General features: G+C 37.7%; 1 protein-coding gene across 2 annotated transcripts in view; it reads right to left on the bottom strand.

The window, feature by feature from the left end:
- The window catches only part of CWC22 (CWC22 spliceosome associated protein homolog), a 52,508-nt gene that overhangs the window by 14,986 nt on the left and 10,577 nt on the right, over positions 1 to 26,945 (bottom strand). For both annotated transcript variants that reach the window (XR_004969408.1, XM_036319837.1), the window contains 11 exons: positions 21,397 to 21,464; positions 19,788 to 19,898; positions 16,815 to 17,066; positions 12,596 to 12,724; positions 11,004 to 11,172; positions 10,591 to 10,644; positions 8,334 to 8,469; positions 8,033 to 8,239; positions 7,876 to 7,938; positions 2,545 to 2,649; positions 870 to 951 (listed from right to left, as the gene is read on the bottom strand). Coding sequence is in view for 1 of the 2 variants with exons in the window: in XM_036319837.1 (XP_036175730.1) it covers positions 870 to 951; positions 2,545 to 2,649; positions 7,876 to 7,938; positions 8,033 to 8,239; positions 8,334 to 8,469; positions 10,591 to 10,644; positions 11,004 to 11,172; positions 12,596 to 12,724; positions 16,815 to 17,066; positions 19,788 to 19,898; positions 21,397 to 21,464 (1,376 nt within the window). In the remaining variant the exon portion in view is untranslated. The remainder of the gene's footprint in view (positions 1 to 869; positions 952 to 2,544; positions 2,650 to 7,875; positions 7,939 to 8,032; positions 8,240 to 8,333; positions 8,470 to 10,590; positions 10,645 to 11,003; positions 11,173 to 12,595; positions 12,725 to 16,814; positions 17,067 to 19,787; positions 19,899 to 21,396; positions 21,465 to 26,945) is intronic.

Below are 26,945 nucleotides of genomic sequence, written 5' to 3'. Positions count from 1 at the left end.
ATGTAAACACTGCCCACTAAATTAATAGATTGCTGCACAAACAAAACAACAGATGTACTAAACATTTTACATTTTCATTTACTTTTCTTCAAAACCAAACTCACAGGCTTCAAAGGGAATAGGTTTTGTTTTCATAGCATGATAATAGTTCTTACTTAACACTGACTCAAAGGGTCCTAAAAACCTTCCTAAACCTAATTTCTATTTCTATACATTTCTATTTGCACAACAAAATCAGTGTCCAAGAGTTAACATAACAGTGCTTCTCTCCTTAAAACCAGAATTAGAAAACAGAAAAATATAAAATATTAAATTTCCACTACACAATTAATACTGTGCTAGTTCTATAATACAGACTTGTTTTTAGGTTTTTATTAGTGCTATCTAATTATAAGAAATGATATAACTAGCCTGGCTGGTGTGGCACAGAACTGGGCATCGACCTCTGAACCAAGAGGTCATGGTTTGATTCTGGTGGGGGCACAGGCCTGCGTTTCAGGCTTGATCCCCAGTGTGGGGTGTACAGGTGGCAGCCAATTGTTTATTCTCTCTCATCATTGATGTTTCTATCTTACTCCTTTCTGAAATCAATAAAAATGTATTAAAAAAAAAAAAAAGAAGAAATGACATAACTAAAACAAACAAATAAAAACCCATTAAATTCTGTAACACAGTTAGGTCTTCCAAGTAAATAAAGATAATTTGCTTTTGAAGCAAAGAACCAAGAGTACGGACCTATCAGCTTGGCTTGGGATAGAGTTTGAGAATCACTAACATAGTATCAAGTTTTCTATCATCAGTTTCTAAAAATCCCATCTCCTTGTTCATTTGCTATCAAAAGTAAGAATTAACTGAGACAGTTATCTTACCTTGATTGAATAGCAAGATAAATTGTACGACGAAATGAGACTAGATTAATTTCTGTTTTGTCATGAATAGTCACTTTTTGTCCTGAAAGAAACAAGAAAATTATGCAAGTATGCAAATAAATGTGAAGAACTGAAAATGTATTTCTGTATTATAATTTTCGAATTACATTTAGAATCTATGAGTTTAAAAATAACAATATTTTTTTCTACAGTATAAATTAGTGTTTGTAGAATTCAAAGTAACTATTTCAAGTCTATTATCATATCTTAAAATACTTTAGTAAGTTTTGTTAGCTCAAAGAAGTTCAGAACCAAGCCAGAAAAGCTACTTTTGTTTCTGTGTCACTTGCTCATTTAGACACTATAAAAGGCTGCACCTATGATATTGCTTAGTAAGACATTATTTCCAGAGCTCTAAAAAGTATCTTCATAATTTGGAAGAACTATAACTTATGGGTAGAAGTACAGTTTCAGAGAACACTGGGATTATTGTGACAAGTTGGATGGGTCCAAAATAAATATGTGTATTTGTTAAAATTTTCTTGTATCTAATGAATGTTAAATATTTAATCAGTTTTATTTGAACAGTAACCTATATAATAAAAGGCTAATATGCAAATCGACTGAATGGCGGAACGGCTGGTTGCTATGACATGCACTACCACAAGGGGGCATATGCTCAATGCAGGAGCTGCCTCCTAGTGGTCAGTCTGCTCCCATAGGGGGAGCACCACTCAGGCAAAAGCTGGGCTCACAGCTGCTAAGTGCATCACTAGGCCATCAGTCAGACATCCCCTGAGGGCTCCTGGACTGTAATAGAGGGTGTAGGCCAGGCTGAGGGCTCCCCCCTCCCCCCCACCCTGCTGCCAGTGCACGAATTTCATGCACTGGACCTCTAGTTTTCACCTAAAACAAAGAAATTCTAAAGTAAAATATAGTACATGGATAGCAAGATGTTTTAAACAAATAAGACAATAGAGCAAAATTAAACTTATTTTTATAAAATACATTATAAAAAGCAGTTACACTTTAAGATAAGACAGAACTAAGTATGTTATGCCTTAAAAGGGAAAGAGATAGTTTTAAATTTTCAAATATGTAATGGAAGTAAATAATGACCAGTGTAGGCATGTTCTGATGTTTTAACTGAAACTCAATCGAAGTAGTGAGCTAATTTTCCTGTGAAATATAAGGTAATCAAAGTTGAAGAGGAAGAACATCATGCCTATTTTTGTATAAATATAGATTTTGGCCTCCCAACTTTATTTTGTCAAATGAACAGCAAATATCGAGTCATTCTCATCTGTCACATTAATGCTAGGGTTACATAAATCATATGCACTCAACATGAATGTACCTTATTCATAGTTTATAATCAAAGACAGAAAATGTCAAATTAAAATTATGCTGATGTTGGAAATGAATTTTCTTGTTTAATACTTGTAGAGTAAGTTTTTTTAACCTTGGCAATACTGACATTTTGAGCTGGATACTTGGTTGGAGGAGGGGCAGTCTTTTGACTTGTAATATCGTTTAACAGCATTCTTAGCCTTTATCCAGTAGATGACAGTAAAGAGACCCTCCCAAATCACACACACTGGGAACCATTGTTTCATTAGAATCAATTCAATTTCAGAGTATTTTACAGTACTATTTAAGTAAGCTATACTTTTACCTTCTTCGTCTTCTTCTCCCTCTTCCTCCTCTTCCTCCTCTTCCTCTTCACTACTTCCAGCATCTTGATCTGTGTTTGAATCACTATCTCCTTCATCAAGAATTTCTAAAAAACCAAAGTAAATTTAGGAAAATATCAACAAGGAAGTGATAGCCATTGCAGTTCCTTCTTCAAAGACAATTCTCAGAAATCTGTTTATCAACCAATACAGATAATAACAGAGGCCTCCTGTTATTGCCGAGGTGGTCAGAGAACATTATAACTAATTTGACTAGAAAGAGCCATGAGTCATTCTTCTGACAGACAGAAAGTGACCATGAAACAAGGGGGGATGAAAAAGAAAAAGTAGATGAAAGTTTTCAAAAGAGCAAGAGCATACTGACGTCAAAATATTCCTAGTTTATCACCAGAAAGAAGACAGTATATTACAAAAAGTTTAATTCTTGATATAGAAAACAAGAATTTAAGCTAAGAATGTTTTATGAAAGACAAAAAAAAGAGAAGAAAGTGTTGCATAACTTAGCATTCATTTTAATGAGATTTTTATTAAAATGTATACCTATTAAATAGAACATCACACTTAATCCAAAGACTTTCTATATATAAAACAAAAACCAAAGTTTAAAAAGCCTTTAGGAAAACTGGTAAGATGAGCACTTCATTGGATTATCACCTCTTAAAATACAGCTCACAGTCAGAACTGGGTGAAAATAGTGATGCAAATAAGAGACTATATAAAACAAGTAACAAAAACTAAAATTATATTTTGTTCAATCACATGTGTGCTCTATTAGTCTGATGAAAGATTTTACAACCTGGCCAACATTTCATTTTCCCCATTTCTATTATGATCAGAGAATTTTTAATAAAATGTTTTGGGGCCAATTCATTTTTAGAAAATTTCTAATGTCTTTCTATTTACTAAGCAGTATACTAGTATATAACTCAGGAGCCACATACAATATTGAATGTTAGTAGAGAACTTCATGCTATCAGGAATAAATCATTGTACAAGCAGGGAGACTTGTCATTCAGACCTTAGCCAATATACATATATCCTCAAGAATATTTGTAACAAGTGTTAGAAATAAACTGAAGTGTCTAGTTTATTATTATATAATATGGTTTTAGACAGACTTTTAAAAAGATGAAACTATTTAGTATTCAATAGAAGGAAGACAGGCACTCCTGCTGTTTTCCCAAATGCTGCAAGACCTAAAACACAAGTACACCTGAGTCACTCTAAGGTGCTAATTACTAAAGCTGTGCCCACTTCCTGCTGTGACCATTTTTTTATGCCAGCTCTAGAAGGATATTTTATGAAAGAATGAAGGTCAAATGAATTGTCTAGTCGTTTACATCATCCTCTTCTTGTCTGTTCACTTTAGAATCTACTTACTGAAAGCATATAGGCAATGACAATTAGATTTCATTAACTGGATAAAGCAGTGGTTTCAAAGTATAGTCTGTAAGTCTCTGGGTTGGGGAGGTAGGGATGGAGGTGGGGAATCACTGATACCTGTCAGGTGGTCTGTGAGGTTAAAACTATTTTCATAGTATTGCTAAGACATCATCCACCTTTCACTATGCTGACATCTGTAATGATGGCCCAAAGCATCAGGGGTTAAAACTGGGACAACCTGAGCACAAATCAAAGCATCAAACTGCACTAGCAGTAGTGTTCTTTGCTCTTAAAGTAGGGGAAAGCCCATTTCTCTTAACAATGACCCTGACAAATTATTGATTTTATTAAATTCCAGCCCTTGGTAGGTCTTTATAATAATCAGAGTAACAAAACATGAAGTTCATATATAGGACTGCTGTTAATGACAGACATAAGATGATGGTTATCTCAAGGAACAGCACTTATGCAATCATTTGAGTTTTAAGATGAATCAGCTTTTTTCATTTTTACTTCAAAGAATGGCTCACAACCTATAGTTCTCCTCCTAGGAACTTTCAGAGCAGTGAGTACTTTTCAGATAAAATCACAATTCAGGAAAATAAATCTATAAAGTTATCATAATATTATAATATTTAAGTGTGTAATAAAATAATATAAACATAATTATATAACTAGCCCTGACTATTAGCATTAGGAAATAAATGATAGAAATGTGAAACAAAATAGTATTATTGTCTAAATACTAGTTCTGTGACAATACAAAGCACTATATTTTGTTTATCTTCACACAAACAGGGAACATTTACTCTTACATCAAATAAGTAACTCTTCCAGGTCACTTAACTAGTAATGGCAGACAAAATACAAACCAAATTCTGTCCAAAGTATATGCTTACAATATATTAATGGTGTACAAATAATAATTATCTATTTATTAAGCACTGATATCTAGCACTGTGATTGATGTTATCAGAAGTCTATCAACCTGCTCTCAAGAAATAATAAAATAGAAGACTTGGAAACCAAGATGGCGGCATAGGTAAACACTGGAAATTGCTGCCTCACACAGCCACTTCAAAAATACAACTAAAAGACAAAACAGACATCATCCAGAACCACAGGAAGGCAGGCTGAGTGGAAATTCTACAACTAGAAGGAAAGAGAAAAGCACACTGAGACTCAGAGAAGGTGCGGAAGTAAAGTGCAGAGGTATAGAGGCGTGCGCGCAAAGGGCTGGCAACTGAGGACGTGGCGCACGTGGAAAAGGGCTGGAGGCTGAGGATGCGGCGCACGTGGAAAGGGCTGGAAGCTGAGGACGCGGCGCACGTGGAAATGCCTGGAAGCTGAGGACGTGGCGCATGTGGAAAGGGCTGGCAACTGAGGACGTGGCGCACGTGGAGAGGGCTGGCAGCTGAGGATGCAGCGCACGTGGAAAGGGCTGGCTGGCAGCTGAGCACGTGGAAAGGGCTGGAAACTGAGAACACGGTTGTCTATTTCAATCGGGAGGGAGTCTCAAGCTCCTGACTGCTCTGAACTCCAGTTCCGGGCGAGTCTCTGGGGACCCAAAGTCATACAGGAGAAACTGGACTGTCTGGCATCGGTCGGAACTCAACGGCGGCTTTCCCTCAGAGGTACTTACAGCAAAGCTTCTTAGGGTAGGACTTAGGAGCAGCCATAGATGCTTGCTCCACCCTGCTGATCCCCAGAGACCCCGCCCCACCCAAGCTGTGTGCAGAGGCTTTTGCATATGAAAGGCCTGGCCCTTTGCAATCTGAAAATTACCTAACAAACTGCAGCCGAGTCAGAGAAACCCAGAACTTCCAAAAGAAGGCCCAAGGCCCCACAGCAGCTTGCATTGCTTCACAGCTGGGTTCCTGCTGGGTAGCCTCAGGCAGAGGCTAAATTAGCACCTCCTTAGAGATCCAAGAGCCAGTGTACCCGGTTGTCAGAGTGGGACCATCCAGATTACAACTCCTCAGATCCATAAGGGACACACTCAGGGTGCAGACTCAGTGAGCACCAAAGCCCCACTGAAGCAAGTCTTGCCGCAGAAGGGTGTCTCCAGCACAGAAGTTCTCCCACTGAAGACACAGCTGATTCTCACAGCCAATTGGCCTGGAGGTCAATTCCTCCCAGTGATCCTACAACAATCAAGGCATAACTACAACAAGACTGTGCACAAAGCCCACAAGGGGGTGCACCAAGAGTGTCCACCTCAGGTAATTGGGGAGGCTGAGCCACTGGGCCCTATAGGAAACCTAACACAGAAAGCCACTCTATCAACACAGGAAAGCATAAAAAATGCGGAGACAAAGAAACAGGTCACAAATGACAGAAATGGAGGAAAGCAAACTACTGGATATAGAGTTCAAAACCACACTCAGAAGGTTTTTCAAGAATTCTCTAGAAACCGCCGATAAACTTAGACCTTCAAGAAATCTAGTGAGACCCTCGAGGTTATGAAAAAGGACCAACTAGAAATTAAGCATACACTGACTGAAATAAAGAATATTATACAGAGTTCCAACAGCAGACTAGAAGATCGCAAAAATCAAGTCAAAGATTTGAAATACGAAGAAGCAAAAAACACCCAACTGGAAAAACAAAAAGAAAAAAGAATCCAAAAATATGAAGATAGTGTAAGGAGCCTCTGGGACAACTTCAAACGTACCAACATCTGAATTATGGGGGTACCAGGAGAAGATAGAGAGCAAGATATTGAAAACCGTTTTGAAGAAATAATGACAGAAAACTTCCCCTACCTGGTGAAAGAAATAGACTTACAAGTCCAGGAAGTGCAGAGAACCCCAAACAAAAGGAATCCAAAGAGGTCCACACCAAGACACATCATAATTAAAATGCCAAGAACAAAAGACAAAGAGAGACTCTTACAAGCAGCAAGAGAAAGAAACTCAGTTACCTACAAGGGAGTACCCATAGGACTGTCAGCTGATTTCTCAACAGAAACTATGCAGGCCAGAAGGGAGTGGCAAGAAATATTCAAAGTGATGAATGCCAAGAACCTACAACCAAGATTACTTTATCCAGCAAAGCTATCTTTCAGAATTGAAGGTCAGATAAAGAGCTTCACAAATAAGAAAAAGCTAAAGGAGTTCATCACCACCAAACCAGTATTATAGGAAATGCTGAAAGGTATCCTTTAAGAAGAGGAAGAAGAAGAAAAAGGTACAGATACAAATTATGAACAACAAATACACATCTATCAACAAGTGAATCTAAAAATCAAGTGAATAAATAATTTGATGAACAGAATAAACTGGTGAATATAATAGAATCAGGGGCATAGAAAGGGAGTGGACTGACTATTCTTGGGGGGGGGGGTAAAGGAGTGTGGGGGATACGGGAAGAGACTGAACAAAAATTGTACACCTATGGATGAGGACAGTGGGGGGGCGGGGAGTAAGGGCCGAGGGTGGGGTGGGAACCAGATGGAGGGGAGCTATTGGGGGAAAAAAGAGGAACAACTGTAATAATCTGAACAATAAAGATTTAATTTAAAAAAAAAAGAAATAAAAAAGAAATAATAAAATATAGCACTTAATTGAATAATAAATTGCATGTCATTTAAAGTAGTAATTCTTAGGTGGTAGTGAAGTCAAATAAAGTGTACTAGTAATACATGAATATTCTTAAGAGGGCTAAAAATTAAGAGTTACACAATTAAAACACAGGGAAAGAGGAGATAAAAAAACTATGTAAATAATTTAGAATGAAATAGTACATTGGACAAGCATTAAACAGAAAAATAATGCATACAAAAACAATGAAGAATATGGCTTCAATAAAAGTAGAGATTTAATTAGGCGCGGTCAGTGATCTATATATATCTTTCTATCAGTATTATATAACTGCAAAAACTGCTTCAACTTATCCAAAATAAAATCATTTAATAAAATTCTACGTACCCTTCTTAATAGCTTTGTACTTCTCTTCATTCTCCATAAAATTAGGATCCATCTTGAAAACATCTTAAAAAAATAAATTAAAAGTTTAAGTAAGTTTTTATTTTCTGTGCTTACACCTTTTGGTGCCCTACTTCCCAACCATCACCCCCTAACTTACTAAGAACATCTTCTGGATTATAGTCATCTTCAAGAGGAAGCATGTGGGTGAACTGATCATCTTCTTCCACTAAGTCAAGTCCTTCTAGAATAACAGGGTGGTCCTTGAACCCATCTTTCCTTACAGCAAACATCACTTCAATCATGTACTGGACTCTTTTGTCTATTTCAGACTCATGGAGAATGTTTCGAAGGCGTTCAAATATAGCTAGGTTAAGCAGAAAGAAAAGACAATAAAATAAGCAATAAATATTATAATACTCAAAACAAAAGCTGGATATCAAAACAAGGATATACACTACCATTGATTCCTCGTGGTGACACCTGTGTTAATTTGAGGCCACATTCCTTGAGAAAACCAATAGCTACTTCAACACTATCATCTGTTGGTCTTTCCAGGAGCAAAGTGAGCATCTCTAAGCATAAAACTTCATGTGCCTTAAATAGAATAAAGACATATGGAATAGAGAAAATGTTTTAACATTTATAAGCCTAGTATTGACAGTAATTTTAAAAGTTACTAAATCTGTTTTTTGCAGTGATAATATTGTATTAGCAAAGTTTTATAATGTATATAAAAATACTGCATATATGAAATACAATTATTCTTTTGCTTTCATTATGCATCTGTTAAGAATTCCCAAATGATTATTACAAAATTCCTAGTGTATTGCACTGAATAAAACTATCTGACTTACCTCCAGGAGAAATATTCTTATACATAATATAAAAAATTATAACATTTATTACCTATAGGAAATACAATAATTAACCTCAAAATATAAATTAAAATTCTTTAATCTGAGATATTTTCATAGTCACTATATTAAGCATAGTGATTCTCTATAAGCACAAATATTTATATCCATTGTCCATTTCATCTTATCAGCAACTATTAGATAGAAAACAATTCTTAAATTATATGCATAATTATTTTATCAGAAAATATCTTAATTTCTGATATGAAATTATAGTTTTAAATATATCTTTTATTTTTTAAACTAAATCAAACTACTTACACTGGCCATAATAAAAAAGTTAACACCTATAAACAATGCCAGGTAGAGTGGGAATAAAATTCTATTGGGAAGCTTTGCTGTGAAAATGAACTAGAAATGTTCAAAAACACTATACATAAGCCTTTCTGAAGTCGGACACTTATTTAAGATGGGAAGGGAAAAAGTCTAAATTTCAACTCAATACATTATTTTTTTTTGCATTGAGCACAAGATAAAAAATACATACTACTTTTTATGGGAGGGGGCAAACAGTCTTATAAATTACAAGAAAACATCACCCTGTATCACAGTTGGGAAGAAAATATTTATCATTTTAACTGTTTTTGACAATGCCAAAGTATCTCTAATATAAAGTAAGATATACATTATAAAACTGAAACATACAGTTGTGCTGACATAGACATGTGAAGTTTTTATAGTCTTAAACAGCATGTTATTATTGTTATAACTAATTAGGTTACAATCTAAAAGGTTTCTAAGAGTAAACACTGACAAGAATTTCACATAGGAATTAAAATAATATTTATGCTAGAGAAATAAAAGTGTGATTTTAAAATTGTTCTTATAGATACCATCAAACATGATAATACATATTGAAAAAAACTTTGAATGTGAACAAGAACAATTTTTACTATCTCCTTCAAGTTGAAACAGAATCAAAACTCTCAAATAGTGATTAAATACAAAATAAACACAAAACTGGATAACATTATTTGTATTTAAAATTACTTAATCTACTATCCTATATAATAAAAGCCTATTATGCAAATTGTCCCCTTGGACGGTCATTCAACCCGGGAGTTTGACTGGGAGACCAGGAGTTTGACTGCTCACTATGATGTGTGCTGACCACTAGGGGGCGGCACAAAACATGGCAGGCGTAAACGATGCACTGATGGCAGTGGGCAGCAGTGGAGGCGCTGCCGGCTCCAATGGGCCCCGACGAGAGCGGGACCATGGTGGAATAGTGGAGCAGGTGAGCGGGCGGCACCAGGCCAAGGCGGGATGCGAGGTGGGGCTGCAGGGTGGGGACGCAAGCTGGGGCCCGATCTCTGCAGGCCACCCCAAGGGACCCCACCAGTGCACAAATTCATGCACCGGGCATCTAGTATTTTATAAACTGATTCTATGAATATATGGCTACATATACTATATATACTAGTTGCAGGGATCAGGAATTTTTATTATTAGATATTATTAGGTTCTCATAAACACCATGCCCAGGGGGAAAGAGTGGAGGAAATACCAACTTTATTGCTTTATAAAAACAAGTGCTATTACTTTCTCTGAAAAAATGATTTGTAGTTAAGTGAACATGAACAGAATTACGAGATCAATTTGATAAAACAATGTCTGGTTATTCTTCATATGAAATAATATTGAAGGCATTTATTATAGTTTTAACATTAAAATATTATCCAAGATACTTTTCCAAAGACTATAAAATCAAAACAAAAACAGAGATATGTCATTGAAGTGCATCAAGTCTGTGTGGTCTAATGTCACTACAAGGTACTAAGTTTTGAAGATAATTACTTACCACATTTTGGTTAATAAGATGTGCCACAAATTTTGAAGCAGTCAGACAAAGTTGCTGGTAAGTGAAGGTAGAGAAAAAGTTAATCTCTAAACTAAAACCAATTTTCATTTATCTAAAAATCTATAGCTTACACACTCTTTAAAATATGTAATACACAGGAACATTTTTATATTAAAGTTAAAGGATAAGAACTAATAGATGTGAAAGAGTGCCATTTCTGGCAAAATAGTTAAAATTTCTGTGGCTCATCATTAGCAGCCAGAGATATTTAATAGAGTAAAAAAAAGTTCTCATGAAATATGCAGTTTTAAAAAAGCATTCCTACATAGAAATCAACATTGCTCACTATTGTTGATACTGATTTATTAATCTGTCCTTATATGGCAGTTTACTTACAAGCCCATCATATATACCTTATCATTTCTTCGATAGCCTTTCCGAAAATTAAGAATTAACCTCTTGAGAATTAATTCCCCGATTTGTGGAAATTTTGAGTTGATAATAGCCACTAAGGCTGCATAAACATGGGTGAAGATTGGAGAAGCACTCTGTGCTTGCAAAACAGATCTGGACAGCAGGCCTCTGTTTAAAAAAAAAACACACACAAAAAAAACATCAACAATAATCACCAATTTGATTAGAAGAATAAAAAACTCATTTAAAATCCAGTAATATTATTCCTCTGTAAATAATCACAAATGCTAAATCAGGATTAAATTTATATCACTTTATTTGGGAGAAAAGTTTATCTTTCTAACAAATAAAAACTGCTTTTGAGAAAATAAACTTCAATTTGTGCTTTCACAAAACAGATTTTACTACAATTTTTTCTTCAAAAAATTTTCTCTCACAATATAATTCCTCTTTTCCAATTTCTGTTTGTTATATCTAATTATAAATTTGAGTTTTTTTAAACTTCTTAGAAGTAATTAAACATTTGCAAAATAGTATAAGAAAAAAAGACCTGCTTCAAAAGTACTAAACTTAAACAAAATAAGATTTCCACTACTGGACCATTATTTTATATAAAATTATGTGATTAAAGACAAACTTGGGTATTTCCCATCTTTAAGCCTATTTTCAGTAAATTAAAAATGAAGATTTGGAAGCAATGCAAGAATAATGCTAAAACAATGACAGAAATATAAAAAGTTCTATGTTAACTCATTTTTAAAATAAGCATGTTTCTATATGCATGTGACAAGGAGAAAGATGCAAAGTGGGCTGAACAGTTATTTTTAGCAATATAATGACAAATAATTATTAGACTGCCAAAAGGCAGGAAAACATTGTCTTAGTAGTCATCGGGTTAAGGTGTGACAATTAAATCATTAAGGTAGAAAATGAGAAAAGAGAACTCAGCTAATAAGTGGTAAGATCTTAAGCAACCCACATAAGTTCTCAGAAAATGAAAGAGCACTACCTACTTCTGAGAACAGTGGCTACCTGAGGTCACCTTTCTTTATCCTCACAACATGCTACACCTTAGTTTATATGCCCAATGTTGTTTGGAAAGGAATCAGGGTCATGTGAAAATAGACTTCAGATTTAAATAATAAACAGAATGAATACGGGATATCTGTTTCCTGACCCTTTTCAACATCACCAACTACTTAAATCCGCAAAGAAAATGCTAAGTCATTCTCTTCTGCTTTTCTAAAATTTATTACTTACCTTCCTCACTTCTTTCACATTCTCACTTTGTTTTCATTAGAAATTAAACTGGTTCATGAGTTTAAGTTATTAGAAGTATTCCATACATAAATATCTTCAAAAATCATTATATCACATCAAAGCTTCTTAAAAGCAAAATCTCCATACAACCTTCAATTGTTAAGTACAGGCTATTTGTTAATAGTTACCTTTTTACAAAAATTGCATTTTAAATATCCACAATTACCTTTAAAATAAGGCAGCATAATAAATCAATAATTATGGTTCATGTAGGTTATGTTCCTTTGAAAAACCACTACGAAATACTACAAATAAAATAGCTGATGCTTACCTCCCTCTAACTATGTTTTCTTGAAGGAGTTCCTGAATAATAATACCTATATTAGAAATGTTGACTTTGTTGATAAGACCATTAATTGACTTCTTTAGGGCTTCCCAGCTCATCCTCTGGTATGCTAAGCTAAAAAGAATAGATTTTAATAAAGATTAAAATTCCATCAGCAATCACAATAACAAGAGGTTATTTGAACATAAAAAATACTTAGTGCCTTTATTTTTAACATTATTTCCATAAAATGACCACAAATGCAGTAAAATATTACTAAATAAACACAGATTATATCCTAAGCCAGTGGTCGGCAAACTGCGGCTCACGAGCCACATGCGGCTCTTTGGCCCCTTGAGTGTGGCTCTTCCACAAAATACCACGTGCAGGCGGGCATGTACAGTGCGATTGAAACTTCGTGGCCCATGCACAGAAGTTGATATTTTGTGGAAGAGCCACACTCAAAGGGCCAAAGAGCCGCATGTGGCTTGTGAGCCGCAGTTTGCTGACCACTGTCCTAAGCTATTTGATTTTTATGTACATATAATGCTTACACACAGACTGCTTCCCTTTAATAACATACATTTATTAAGGACAGATAAGGATAATCATGTATATTGCACTTTACATTTAATTCATTAATCAGATTCAATACATGGTTATTTTACATTATAACACTTTATACAAACTTGTCTTTAAAAATTTTTTTAGATAAAAGCTATTATTTTTTATTTTAAATTATAATCTGAAATACCTACATATAAACCATAAAAAGGAAATTTTTATTATGTTCCATCTCCTAAAAGCATGAGAAAACAAAATTATTTTAAACTATCCTATATAATAAAAGCCCAGCAACCAAACGGCAGAATGACCAGACCAGTCAACCAGTCGCTATGACGCACACTGACCACCGGGGGCAGGCCCTCAATGCAGGAACTACCCCCTGGTGGTCAGTGCGCTACCACAGTGGGAGCGTCACTCAGCTGACCGGGATGAGTGGCTGCTCTCGCAGCAGCTTAGAGGGCGGGTCCATAGCCGCTCGACTGAGCGGCACTCCTATAGTGGGCCGATCCCTGCAGGCCATACCCCCCACTAGTGCACAATCCTGTGCACCGGACCTCTGGTAAAGAAATAATAATTATAGGAAAAGGAAAGTCATATGAAATCGTGGGCTGAAAGACTGTTCTAAATATTTAAAGAATGTCTCTACATTTATGTAATAATCCCATAGCTGTACCAGCTGAATGCCAGATAGCTATACTTTTTAACTAAAGTCGTAGGTAAATTTTTCAGCCTTAAAGTTTCTTTGGTTGAACGTGATACTGTCTAAAACCTTTTAAAGCTCTAAGATTCTATGGTTTTTTTGTAATTATTTCTTTGTGGAATGTCATTTCAGATGCAGTTTTAATTTTTTTTTCTTACATATAAATTTTTGAGGAAGCTGATAGACTTCTTGGGATAATATTTACAAATGTATAGGATTACAAAGGATAGCAATCATACTGAAATATAGTTTTTAAAACATGAAAAGAACAAAAGTTTGATATAGTACTCTCTGTGCTTCTTAACAAATTAAATAACAAGAACTGGTAGTAGGCCTAATAACGTCTTTAATTTCCAAATACCATGGCCATAAAGAATTATTATGAGATATTTGCAACTAATAGTCTATTAATACTATGGTCTGTTACCTACATTCCCATAGAAAAAAAATGATAAATTTTAGTTAGAGATTAGTAAAAATAAAGATGCATTTCCCCCCATTTATGTTCATGAACTGCCTGAATTCTATTCATGGATCTCTTAAAGGTGTGTAGGTTAAGATTCCCTATTCTGGAGTGACTAGAGGCCACTTGCACAAAATTTGTGCAAAAGTAGGTCTTCCTTCCCCCGGCTGCTGGCTCCAGCTTCCCTGTGGCACCCAGGACCTGGGCTTCCCTCACAGCCCCGGCTTCATCTGGAAGGACGTCAAGTCTAATTAGTATATTATGCTTTTATTATTATAGATATTGAGGAGGGATGGGGAGAGTATTTTATTACTGATACTATCCTCAGCAAACACTGAGGAGATACTAAGCAGACTGAATTGTAGTTAATTTTATTACTGTTTCTAAATTTGCTATAGATCATGTACCCCTTAGTGCCTGCACTCCCACTGTTCCTCAACCCCAACCTTTTGGTATGCTACTATCTCTAAAGAAATATATCTACGGCTTAATAACCAACTTGACCAATAAAATATTACTGATAATCACTTCTATTAAACTTTGATCAAAAAACTGTATCAAGTAAAATTATACTTAATTATAAAGCCTACAATTCACCTGATTAAGTACCTACTAAAAGCAAAGACTATAGATTTCTCTTAGAGACTTAATTTTCTTTGTCCCCTTTACAGCCTCTGAACAGACTTCAAACATATATATATATATATATACTAGAAGCCCGCTGCAGGAGGATTCCTGCAAGAATAGGGCTTCCTCGGGCCGATCGCGCTGCCAAGCCCCTCCGCCCAGGGCTGCACACGGGGGTCCCAGCTGGGGGCGGGATTTAGGTGGCCCGTTTGCGCCGCCAAGACCCTCCGCCCAGGGCCAAACATAGGGGTCCTGGCTGGGGGCGGGACTTAGGCGGCACACGGGGGCCGGATGGCAGCTTGCACTGGCCCACCCTGCCTGCAGTATGCAAATTAGCCGCCACCTTTGTTGGCGGTTAATTTGCATATTGCACTGATTAGCCAATGGGAGGCATAGCGAAGGTACGGTCAATTACCATGTTTGTCTATTATTAGATTAGATAAAGTTATATTCTAGGAATTACTTAAAATTTCACATATTGCTGACTGCCCACTTTATTCATAAGAAAAACTTGCATTAACAATGCTTCTTGTTTTTTACAATTAGGATTGCTTTGGGCTGGACTGGGGACAGTTAATACTTCTCACTAATGCTGCCACTACTGCTTCTACAAGAGCTAAACGCCTATGTGGTCATGAAGCTCCCACGAACCACAGAGGCCATCTCCAAATCCCTCCTCAGCATAACACTCCAAGCATCACTACCAAGTGTTGGGACATGACATATGAAGAGAAACATACTTACCAGTTTTAAATTTAATGTCATCTAATATCCCTTTCTAGCACATAACTTTTTAAGTTTTAACTTATCTCAAGTCTTTACACTTACACAAATGACATTTCTACTTCAAGCTCAGTTTTGAAACACATTTAGACTTCATTTATACAAGGTTATCAAGTACTTTCAAGTTGCCATTAAAATACCCACAAAAGATGCAGGAACACTCTTTCTTGACAAACCTAGAATCTGTTTTTCTTAAAGTATAGCTATCTTCTAGGCCAATCTTTTTACTACCTACCTAGCAACTAAGTGGGCATTTCAATCTTACACCTAGATGTTATCTCATCCCATGAGAGAAAACTTAACTGCACTTTCCTATATAGCTCCTCAACATCCCAATTGTTTTAAAAAGGGAAGGAAAGGTATTTTCAGTGTGAATAGTCATATATAAATTTTGAATGTCTGCCTTAGTGTAGCAAAACATTATAATCCAAGATGTTATGGTCAAAGAAAAGGAGGGAAAAAAAAATTGTAAACTTAGTTCCATGGATTAGTACTGGGGTTGGCAAATTACACCCATGAGCCAAATGTGGTCCGCTGCCTGTTTGTGTAAATAAAGCTTTATTGGAACAAAGCTGCTTATTTGTTTACATATTATTTATGGCTGTATTCCCAAGAGTCATCAAGTAGTTGCAACAAAGATAGAATAACAGACAAAGACTTAAATATTTACTGTCTGATCTTTTCCAGAAAAAGTATGCCAACTCCTGGTTTGGTAAAACTGAAGATTCATTTTAGGTAAAAAATATCAATACTCTTGATTATCCAGGAAAAAGAGACACTACCAATAGGTAAGCATGCAACTATGAAAGAAATAATCTAAAATAGCTAAGTGTTATTTCCTTAAATTTTTAAATTCATACATGCAAAGAAATAAAGAAGTGCTGAGCTAATGTGTCAGAGTAGGACAAATAGCATGCAGCATTCCAATGAAGCTTATAGAGTGAAGAAGGGAAGAAGTCTAATTTGAGGGATCTATCATTGTGGAATAATGTAAATTCTCAACAGCCAAGGTTAATTAGACCGTAGTTGATTTTTGTTTTTCAATGAGATATCATTGCCTTGTATAGTTAGTGATATGAACATGCCTGTTTTTATCTGTGATCTGTTCTTGCATCATCCTGAGCTTTGCAGGAGGAATATATGCTCCACCAGTACGAGTAAGAAGAGGATCCAGCTCCTCTTTCTTCTTCTTTGCAGTAGGCTCATCCTGAGCAGAGGAACTTTGGGTCACCGATGGTTCTGGGCTTCTTCTCCCAGGCGATGAAGATCTCCGGTACCTTTTCCGATCCACATCTCTTTCTCTTTCTCTTTCTCTGCGTTTCTCTCTGTCCCTACTTCTGTAACATTAAATTTTGGAAAATGGAGAAAAGACAATATAAAATACAATCTTAAATGTATTTCTACATACCAAATGAGTGAGACCATAAGTGGGCCCAATAAATTCAGAGAAGGAAAAGTGGTTTGGAATGGGTAGAAAGTACTTCACAAGAAAATGTAATTAAATTAACTTATGTCATCAAGGCTTGACAATTTATATTGGGGGCAAGAAGACAAGGGGAGAGCGAAGGGTGAATGGCTTTCTGCAAGTAGTAGAAGACAAAATAACTAATGGAAAACTGAGCAAGGGTGTTCAGGCCAGAATGAAAAGAACAATCAGGAAACAATAAAGAATCATGTATAACAGTAGTTGGAAGTATGTGTTCAAGTCAGGCTGAAATTTTCAAAGACAAGCAATACACTTTAAATAGTTTCAGAGTGGAATAGTGACATAAAAAGAGTGTTTTAAGAAGACAAATTGGCTTGTGATACACATGATATAAACTATATAAAGGAGAAACCAGAATTTATCATCAATAATGACAATTTAGGAGTAAGACTATCATAAAAATGTAACATTTGAAATTGTTTCTTGATATAACTGGTATTTTTATCAAAAACTTCAGAATACCAGAAGTTTCTGTTTGAGACAATTTTTAAAGAAAATCAACCATTTTCTAGCCACAATTACTCTTCCCTATTAATGCAAGTGAGTATTCTTTCTTAAGCTAACACTTTTAAAATAATTAGAATATTGCTCTCTGAAACTATCAAGAGTAACAGGAAAGGGTAAATCCTTGATTTTTGCTATCTTTCCCCAGAGAAGAGCTTGTCCACTTACCTATTTTTTACATATACAGATACTGCCTTGGAAACTCAGGTCATTCTACTCACACTTTGTGCAACGATGAGTTATATGAATACAGTAAATAAAAACTGTTTTATATTATCTTATATGAAAGCAAGGGCTGCACAACCAGGAAACCACTGAATAGATTTTACCTAAATCTAGACGGCATATGAGATTACTGTCTTAATATACAGTAATGCAACCTAGAGACAGAGAAAAGCAGGCAGTTTGAAAATGATGTCTAGAAACCCCAATTAGTCACAAAGTCAGGTGCTCTGAAATCTAGGCACTGATTTGCAATGGAGTTGCTTCCTGTTATGAAGATAAAATGTTCCAAGAGAGTAGCTAACAGCAATGATTATGATTCTTCTGAGAACCACCGACTAAAACTATTAACTGGCTGATAAAATCGTCTCCTTATAATTATAGTGCTGGTTCCTTTAGAGTGCATGAGCAACACAGTCTCCTTTGAATCCAGATAGAAATATTTCTCTTCAAATGCTTTTGGACTGTTAGCCATTATATTCCACCTTAATACTTCAGTGTGACTGTGTGGGTCAAATGAGACTTTTTGTACATAAAATGGACCAAACACAGACTTACAGTGAAGTAATACAGTCAGGAATGATGAAAAATCATGGGCTTTAGAGTGAGAATTGAGTTCAAATCCCAGTTTCATCATCTACCAGACAGGTAACTGCCACTTCGGGTAAATTACTCAAATCACTTCAAATCAGTCCTCTTTTCTAAACTGTGAAAAACAGTATCTAGCTCATATGTGAGAAAGTATTCAAAATGCCTAGCACAGTGGTCGGCAAACTGCGGCTCACGAGCTACATGCGGCTCTTTGGCCCCTTGAGTGTGGCTCTTCCACAAAATACCACATGCGGACGCGCATGTACAGTGCGATTGAAACTTCATGGCCCATGCGCAGAAGTCGGTATTTTGTGGAAGAGCCACACTCAAGGGGCCAAAGAGCCACATGTGGCTCACGAGCCACAGTTTGCCGACCAATGGCCTAGCACACTAAATATGGTGATAATAGTTGTTCTTATTAAGGTGTCATTAAGGTGACAGACGATGGGATTGGCTTTTGGAGGCTCATTTAATCTGACATTTGAAGACTGGAGATATATATGAAAGTAAAAGAAGTGAAAAGGAAATTTGAGCTGCAGATATCAAATAATCCATTTAAGCACCAAATTGCAGAGTTTTGATCAAAATTCTAGTAGGAATACAGTTTTAGAAGTCATGGATTAGGTACCGACAGAGATATCAAAATCAGTAAGAACTTAGTGAACAATAAAACATAGTAGACAAGTTTTTGAAGCTAGATGACTAATAAGGTGGGTAGTCAAGTTCTCCAAGACTAAGAATAATAACATATTTAGATTAAAACCACAGATTGGTAACTTCATTTTCAATGTTCATTTGCCGTTATGCAGGAAAGTAAATTTAGATCACTTTAGGTAATATAATATAAACAACTTCCTTTCATTCAGTAAAGAACCTCAAAACACACGAGCCAACTCCTCTTGCAGTACAGTATAATGAATAAGAGCTTTGGCTCTAGAGTCAGACAGATTTGAGACTAACATGCTTCTAGAACACACACAAATGTTTTAACTTCTCTAAGCCTGTTTCTTTTTTTAAAATTTTTTTGTTATTACATGTGTCCTTATCCCCATGTTACCCCCCATCTAAGCCTGTTTCTTGATCTATAAATAGACATAACAGCATCTACCATCATACACTTACTGCAATAGAACTAATTTACATGAAGTCCTTATTAGAAGATCATCCACTTAATGCTATTATTGTTTTTATTATAAAGAAAAAAGAAAAGTTAAACTAATACACTCTTTCTATAGTTAAAATTTCCAATACTAACCGTGACTCCATGCTGCCATCATAAGAACGTCCTCTTCTTGAACGCTCATTGTCTGACCTGCTGTACTCAAAGTAATCTCTATCCCGGGGGGATCTTTCTTGTTCTGCATATCTAACACAGCAAATAAGAAAACCAAAGTTGAAAACAGCTATGTTACACTTAGGAAAGCCATACATTGGTAATGTAAAGCAACTCTATGACTAAAAAATGTCTTATCAAACTGTTTTTAACAGACAGCTCATTATTTGACACCCATTCATTCAGTCTTGATTATAAAAGCTTTGTTGTACCCAACAACAAAACAACTGCTGGAATTCACTTAACCAAACTTGTCATCCTGATTCACACTGTCCTTAGCAAGATATGTATCTGGATATCGTATATAGTCAGCATGAAAAACACTCATCCTGAAAATGACTTTTTTTGCTTAGTCTATAGCTACTCATTTTATCAAAACACTGAATAAATGAGATCAATGTCATCAGTTGGTGTCTATAAAGACCAGTTTAACTTCACTCCAAAAGGGAGGGACTTCGGGAGGGCTCCAGAGCGTATCCAGCCATCTTGCTCAGTCCCGGATCGGCCGGACCCCAGCAGCAAGCTAACCTACAGGTCGTAGTGTCTACCCCCTGGTGATCAGGGCACATCATAGCGAGCGGTTGAGCAGCCTTAGCATATCATCAGCATATTATGCTTTGATTGATTGAAAGGCCAACCGGTCGACTGGACACTTAGCATATTAGGTTTTTATTATATAGGATTATTCTTGAAACTGCATTTTTGGATAGCAGTGGCAATGGATTAAAATTACTAGAAACAAGGATGAATAGTACAAAATCTGCTATTTGAATGTTAAAAATCAGTAAAATCAGAGAACCTTAACAGAAGTTAAATACACACCCACATAATAAATATACATAGTAACATAATCAATATTTTATAGACACATTTAAGTCTTTGGAGAGATTATTTTTTTAAATATAGAGAGTAGATGACTGATGAAAGGTAGTAAGTAGTTGCAAACCATGGCAATTAACTTGCCCATGAAGAAAGATTTTTAGCAGAGAAAGGAGATTTTTAGCAAGGAGAGGAAGAGATTAGACAAATGAAAGAAAGTTTGGAGGGTGCTTTTCCCTTCATAAATTATTTTTAATAGTCACGGTTTACTAAGTGAAATAACTTAAGTCCATATGAAAGCATTATGAATATAATGGTAATATTTCTGCATCTTTGATCTTAACATGATATATAAACAATACTAGTATTTTAAAGACTATAAAAAGCTCTGTAAATGTAAAGGATAGTAGTAACAGCAAAAGCAGCACCTCAAAATAATGTAATTTCAACTCAGTTTTCCATTTTATAAACTCATTCTAGAGAGAGATATTAAAGTTCTTCCCTCTTCCCTAAAAAATTACTTAAAATCTAGATTTATTTACTAGAAAGACCTACGTCAGTCAAGAATGATTCATACTCAAGTCCACTCAATATTCTTTATAAAACCATAAAAAAGAAGTTGTCCACTCTAAAATTGGGAAACTAAGAGTTAAGTAATTTCTTAAACTTATAAAACATTTAAATTGAATTCAGAACACATAAAACTGTTTACCTGTCTTCTGGAGAGACGGTCCTTTGATATGAACTGTTGTTTTCCCTTCTGTCATGACCTGAAGAATGCTTCCAAAAAGAAAAAAAAGAAGTATTTAAAAAATCATGTTAACACACAGCCAATGAAATATATATCTCATAAAATTGGAAATGCTTTAGAAATTACTTCAAAATATTTTTCAAAAATCTGTTTTCACTATTGCGCAAAAAAACCCCAAAAATTCAAGGTAGATGAAAATATTTCTCACATGCCACCTTGCTGATATTTTATTCCTATATATGTTATAAATGTATAGGATACCACTTTTATTTCACCTCCCCTGGTGAAAAATAAGATCAAAACTTTCTTTTGGTGAAAAACATGACTAAGGGCCAGAGGTTTTCTAGCAAGAGCTCACTTTTGTGGTTATGCCCAAGACTTACTACTGCACTGGCCTTCTTATTTCCTTTGGCTTATAATAATCACAATTTTAGTCCAAGTTAATGAATCTAGATATAATAAATGGCTAGAAGAAACAAACTCTAATATATTTATGAAATTCATTCGTGTTTTCAGCAAACATTATTCGAGTGTCTGATATGTATGGCACTACATTAGGCTATAAGGATTTCAAAGATATAACTTGAAAGATATAGCTCCTGTGTCAATTCCTTTTAAAAATAACAGACATACAAATAACTTCAATAAACATGAGATTGAAGAGACATGTCACGTGAGACGGAGAAATGAACCATCTAGTTTGAGAACATATACTAATTTAAAAATCCAAATATGTTTAAGAAGCCAAAATATTTATCTCTATAAATAGGTAAATGTTTATACCATTGATCAACATCAATATTGACAAGGTTTTTAAAACGAACTAAAATAATTTTAATTAACCAAATTACAAGAAAAGAAAAACAGTATGTTTTTTAAAATATCTTAATCTAGAAATCTAAGAAAAGTAAATAAAATAATGAGTAACTTGTTCTGCATACTTGCCTTCTTAATGGGAAAAGATATATATAAAAATAGAAAATTACTGCATAGAAATGTAAACAAGTGCTCAAACTTCATCTTATTTTATGATTATCTATGTAACAGAAGTTGGAGTCTAACATTATCACAAGTAAATTTCCAATCTCATTACTATTGAAGGAAGCATTTAAACTAGATTAATCTATGTAAGTAAATAAGCATGTGATCAAATCTGTAATTTACAGTAGCCATAGTTAGGCTGTTATTTTATACTCAGTGCAACCATCTTAAAACCCTGTTTCTAATGTGTATAAGAAAGTTTTTAAATTATTTCACTTAACAACACAATGAAGTAGAAATGTTCAACATCATCTATAATAACAAAAGGGTAATATGCTAATTAGACCAGATATCTTCCGGATGTCATTCCAGGCATCCTTCCTGATTAAGCCAGGGCCGGAGGGGTCCCAGGTGACTGCGGGCGAGGGAAGCCAGCCCGGGTTCCAGGTGCCTGTGGGAGGCCTGAAGGAAGCCAGCCAGGTCCAGGTGCCCGTGGGCAGCTTGAAGGAAGCAGCCCGAGTCCTGGGTGCTGGAGGGATCTAGTGCCAGCAGCCAGGGGAAGGGAGGCCTACTCTTGAATGAATTTTTGTGCATCAGGCCTCTATTATATATATACTAGAGGCCCAGGGCACAAAAATTTGTGTACTCGGGGGGGGGGGGGGGGCGGGGGCGGCCCTCAGCCCGGCCTGTGCCCTCTCTCAGTCTGGGACCCCTCGGGAGATAACAACCTGCTGGCTTAGGCCTGCTCCCGGGTTGCAGAGGGCAGGCCCAATCCCTAGGTGCAGCCCCTGGTCGGGCTCAGGCTGACTGGGGAGTTGGGGAACCACCCCTTGTCATGCACAGAGCAGGGCGGATCGGGAGGTTGCGATGCCACCCTCAGTCATACTCAGGGTAGGGCCGATTGGAGGGTTGGGGCACCGCCCCCTGTCACACTCAAGGCAGGGTCGATGGGGAGGTTGCGGCACCACCCCGTCATGCACAGAGTAGGGCCCATCAGGGGGGTTGGGGAGCTCCCCCCTGTCACGCACAGAGCAGGGCCGATAGGAGAGTTGGGATACCGCCCCCTGTCACACACAGAGCAGGGCGGATCAGGTGGTTGGGGCGCCGCACCCTGTCACACTCAGGGCAGGGCCGATGGGGAGGTTATGGCTCTACCCCGTCACACACAGAGCAGGGCCCGTGGGGGGGGGGGGGGGGATTGGGGCGCCACACCCTGTCACACACAGAGCAGGGCCGATCAGGGGGTTGGGGCACCACAGCCTGTCACACACAGAGCGGCAGGGCAATCAGGGGGTTGGGGAGCTCCCCCCTATCAGGCACAGAGCAGGGCTGATCAGGGGGTTGGGGCGACTTCCCCTGTCACGAACAGAGCAGGGCAGATAAGGAGGTTGTGGCCCTGCCCCCTGTCACACACAGAGCCGCAGGGCAATCAGGGGGTTTGTGCGCTGCCCCGTCATGCTGATCCCGGTGCCGGGAGGCCTCGCGGTTCCGCTGATCCCAGTGCTGGGAGGCATATTACCCTTTTACTATATAGGATAGAGGCCTGGTGCATGGGTGGGGGCCGGCTGGTTTGCCCTGAAGGGTGTCCTGGATCAGGGTGGGGGTCCCCACTGGGGTGCCTGGCCAGCCTGGATGAGGGGATGATGGCTGTTTGCAGCTGGTCACACACCCTTCAGGGTGGGGGTCCCCACTGGGGTGCCTGGCCAGTCTGGGTGAGGGGCTGAGGGCTGTTTTCAGGCTGGCGGGTGACTGAAGCTCCCAACCGCTCCTTTTTTTCTTTTTCTTTTTTTTATTCTGGGCCAGCTTTAGCTCTGAGGCTTGGCTCCAGCTCTTAGGCCTCGGCTGCTGAAAGCAGGTATCTGGTTTGTTTGGGTTCTATAATCGAAACACTGTTTCAACTCCAGCTCTGAGATCCCAGCTGGCTGAAAGCAGGTTTCTGGGGTTTTGTTTAGCTTCTATATTTGTAACAATGTTTCAAACTGCAAGCTCAGAGGCTGGCAGCGGCAGGCGGGGAACGTTGGAGTCCTCCGTCACTGAAGCAAGCAAGCCTCATGTTCGCTTCAAGCTGCCTGGCTGCTGGCCGCCATCTTGGCTGGCAGTTAATTTGCATATCACCCTGATTAGCCAATGGGAAGGGTAGTGGAAGTACGGCTAATTACCATGTTTCTCTTTTATTAGATAGGAGATATATATATATATACACACACACACATACACATAGGTTTTAAAACCTGACATCAAGATCTTAAGCCAAATGTGGAACACAAGACTAATTCAAGTCATGGTTAACATCAAACATAGTATTTACTGATATTTATTATATGACATAGGCCTTCCTGTGTAGTCTGGAGAATACAAAGGAAAACCCCTCAAGGAATTTATGATCTTGTAGGAGAGATGGTTATAAAGACTTCCACAATTAAACATATCAGATTATATGTTCCAGAAAGACAGAGAGAGAGAGAGAGAGAGAAAGAGAGAAAAGAAGGAGAAGAAGGAGGAGGAGGAGAAGGAGGAGGAGAAGGAGGAGGAAGAGGGGGAAGAGGGGAAAAAAGAGGAAAAGAAAGAGACACTAAAACTGCAAACTCTACTTTTTCCTTTACAAGGCACTGCAATTACTTTTATTACATTAGGGAGATGGCCTCAATTCTGTGCTAATGATTTTTAACACATCTCCATAACATCTGTTGTGAGAAAGAGAAACCAAAAATATTGAAGTCGTGAATCGGGATTTCATAAATATGATGACGTTAATGGATGACTGGCACACGTAGTAAGTGCTAACAGGAGATCTTGAGTAGGGCACAACCACCACGGTACAGAGTCCTGAGGGATGACAGTGAGTAAGGGGGACCTGAACTAGGCTTTAGTAGGTGAACAGGATTTCACTATGTGAAAAATCATTTTGAGGTAAGATCCAAATAATAATAACCAGAATTTCCCAATTTCCTCTATCATAGAGTTAGATTGTAAGTCAGAGCAATAGTTGAAAATGACTTATTGTCAAAATTACCTTTAAAAATTCTGTTCATTTAGCAAAACAAATACAGTATACCACGCAGCCACTTGTAGTCTCTAACAATGTAGAGAGAGCAGTACAAGGAGGTAAGTGAAGCAGGGAGCCTGAGTCCCAAGCTCTGGGTATACATTAGGCTCAGGGAGCAAGTCAAGAGCAAGGGACAGGATGGCTGGAGGTAGGGACCTTGCTTCTGGCTAGCTAAGGAAGCTACAGTAAAGCTCAATGGGAAAAGAAAGATCCTCAGCTCAAGCCTCTTGAGCCTAACAGATGAGCTCAGAACATCAAAAGAAGATCTGAGCTTCCCCTGAGGCAAGATTGGTTCCAACCCAGCTAGTGGACCTGCCTGTGGCTTACAGGATAGAGGGAAACACCCTAAACTGAGAAACGACTGGGAGGGTCCAAACCATGGCTCAAGGGATCACAGAGGACCCATCGGTAACACAAGAGGGAAGGGTGGAGAAGCATAGTCTAAGACAGTGGTTCTCAACCTTCCTAATGCCGCCACCCTTTAATCCAGTTCCTCATGTTGTGGTGACCCCCAACCATAAAATTATTTTCGTTGCTACTTCATAACTGTAATTTTGCTACTGTTATGAATCATAATGTAAATATCTGATATGCAGGATGTATTTTCATTGTTCCAAATTGAACATAATTAAAGCATAGTGATTAATCACAAAAACAATATGTAATTACATACGTGTTTTCCGATGGTCTTAGGCAACCCCTGTGAAAGGATCGTTCGACCCCCAAAGGGGTCGCTACCCACAGGTTGAGAACCGCTGGTCTAAGAGGAGCAGGAAGAGCTGAGAGAGACTAGACCAGGGGTGGGCAAACTTTTTGACTCGAGGGCCACAATGGGTTCTTAAACTGGACCGGAGGGCCGGAACAAAAGCATGGATGGAGTGTTTGTGTGAACTAATATAAATTCAAAGTAAACATCATTACATAAAAGGGTACGGTCTTTTTTTTTTTTTTTTAGTTTTATTCATTTCAAACGGCCGGATCCGGCCCGTGGGCCATAGTTTGCCCACGGCTGGACTAGACACTTCTCCTTCTGTAGAAAAGATATCAGTCTAAATCTGAGTGCCTGGATGAGGGGCTGATGGCTGTTTTCAGGCTGCCGCACTCCCTTCAGGGTGGGGGGCCCCACTGGGGTGCCTGGCTAGCCTGGATGAGGGGCTGAGGGCTGTTTTCAGGTGAGCCAAGCCTGCAACTGAAGCTCCCAGTCGCTCCTTTTTTTCTTTTTCTTTTTTATTCTGGGATTTATTTACCTTCTGTACTTGAAACTTTGTTGCGGCTCCAGCTCCCAGGCCGGCTGGCTGAAAGCAGGTATCTGGGGTTTGTTTGGCTTCTATAATTGAAACACTGTTGCGGTCCTGCTCGCTCCACCTCTGACGGCTGAAAGCAGGTATCTGAGGTTTGTTTAGCTTCTATAATTGCAACATCGTTGCTTAGAGTGCAGTTCAGAGCCCAGCAGTGGCAGGCGGGGAATCTTGGCTTCCTCCAT

The sequence above is a fragment of the Myotis myotis genome, unplaced genomic scaffold (assembly GCF_014108235.1).
Source record: "Myotis myotis isolate mMyoMyo1 unplaced genomic scaffold, mMyoMyo1.p scaffold_m19_p_8, whole genome shotgun sequence".
In the NCBI taxonomy this organism is placed as follows: domain Eukaryota; kingdom Metazoa; phylum Chordata; class Mammalia; order Chiroptera; family Vespertilionidae; genus Myotis; species Myotis myotis.
Note: the sequence above shows the minus strand (reverse complement) of the source record. Positions and strands in the feature narration are given on the sequence as shown.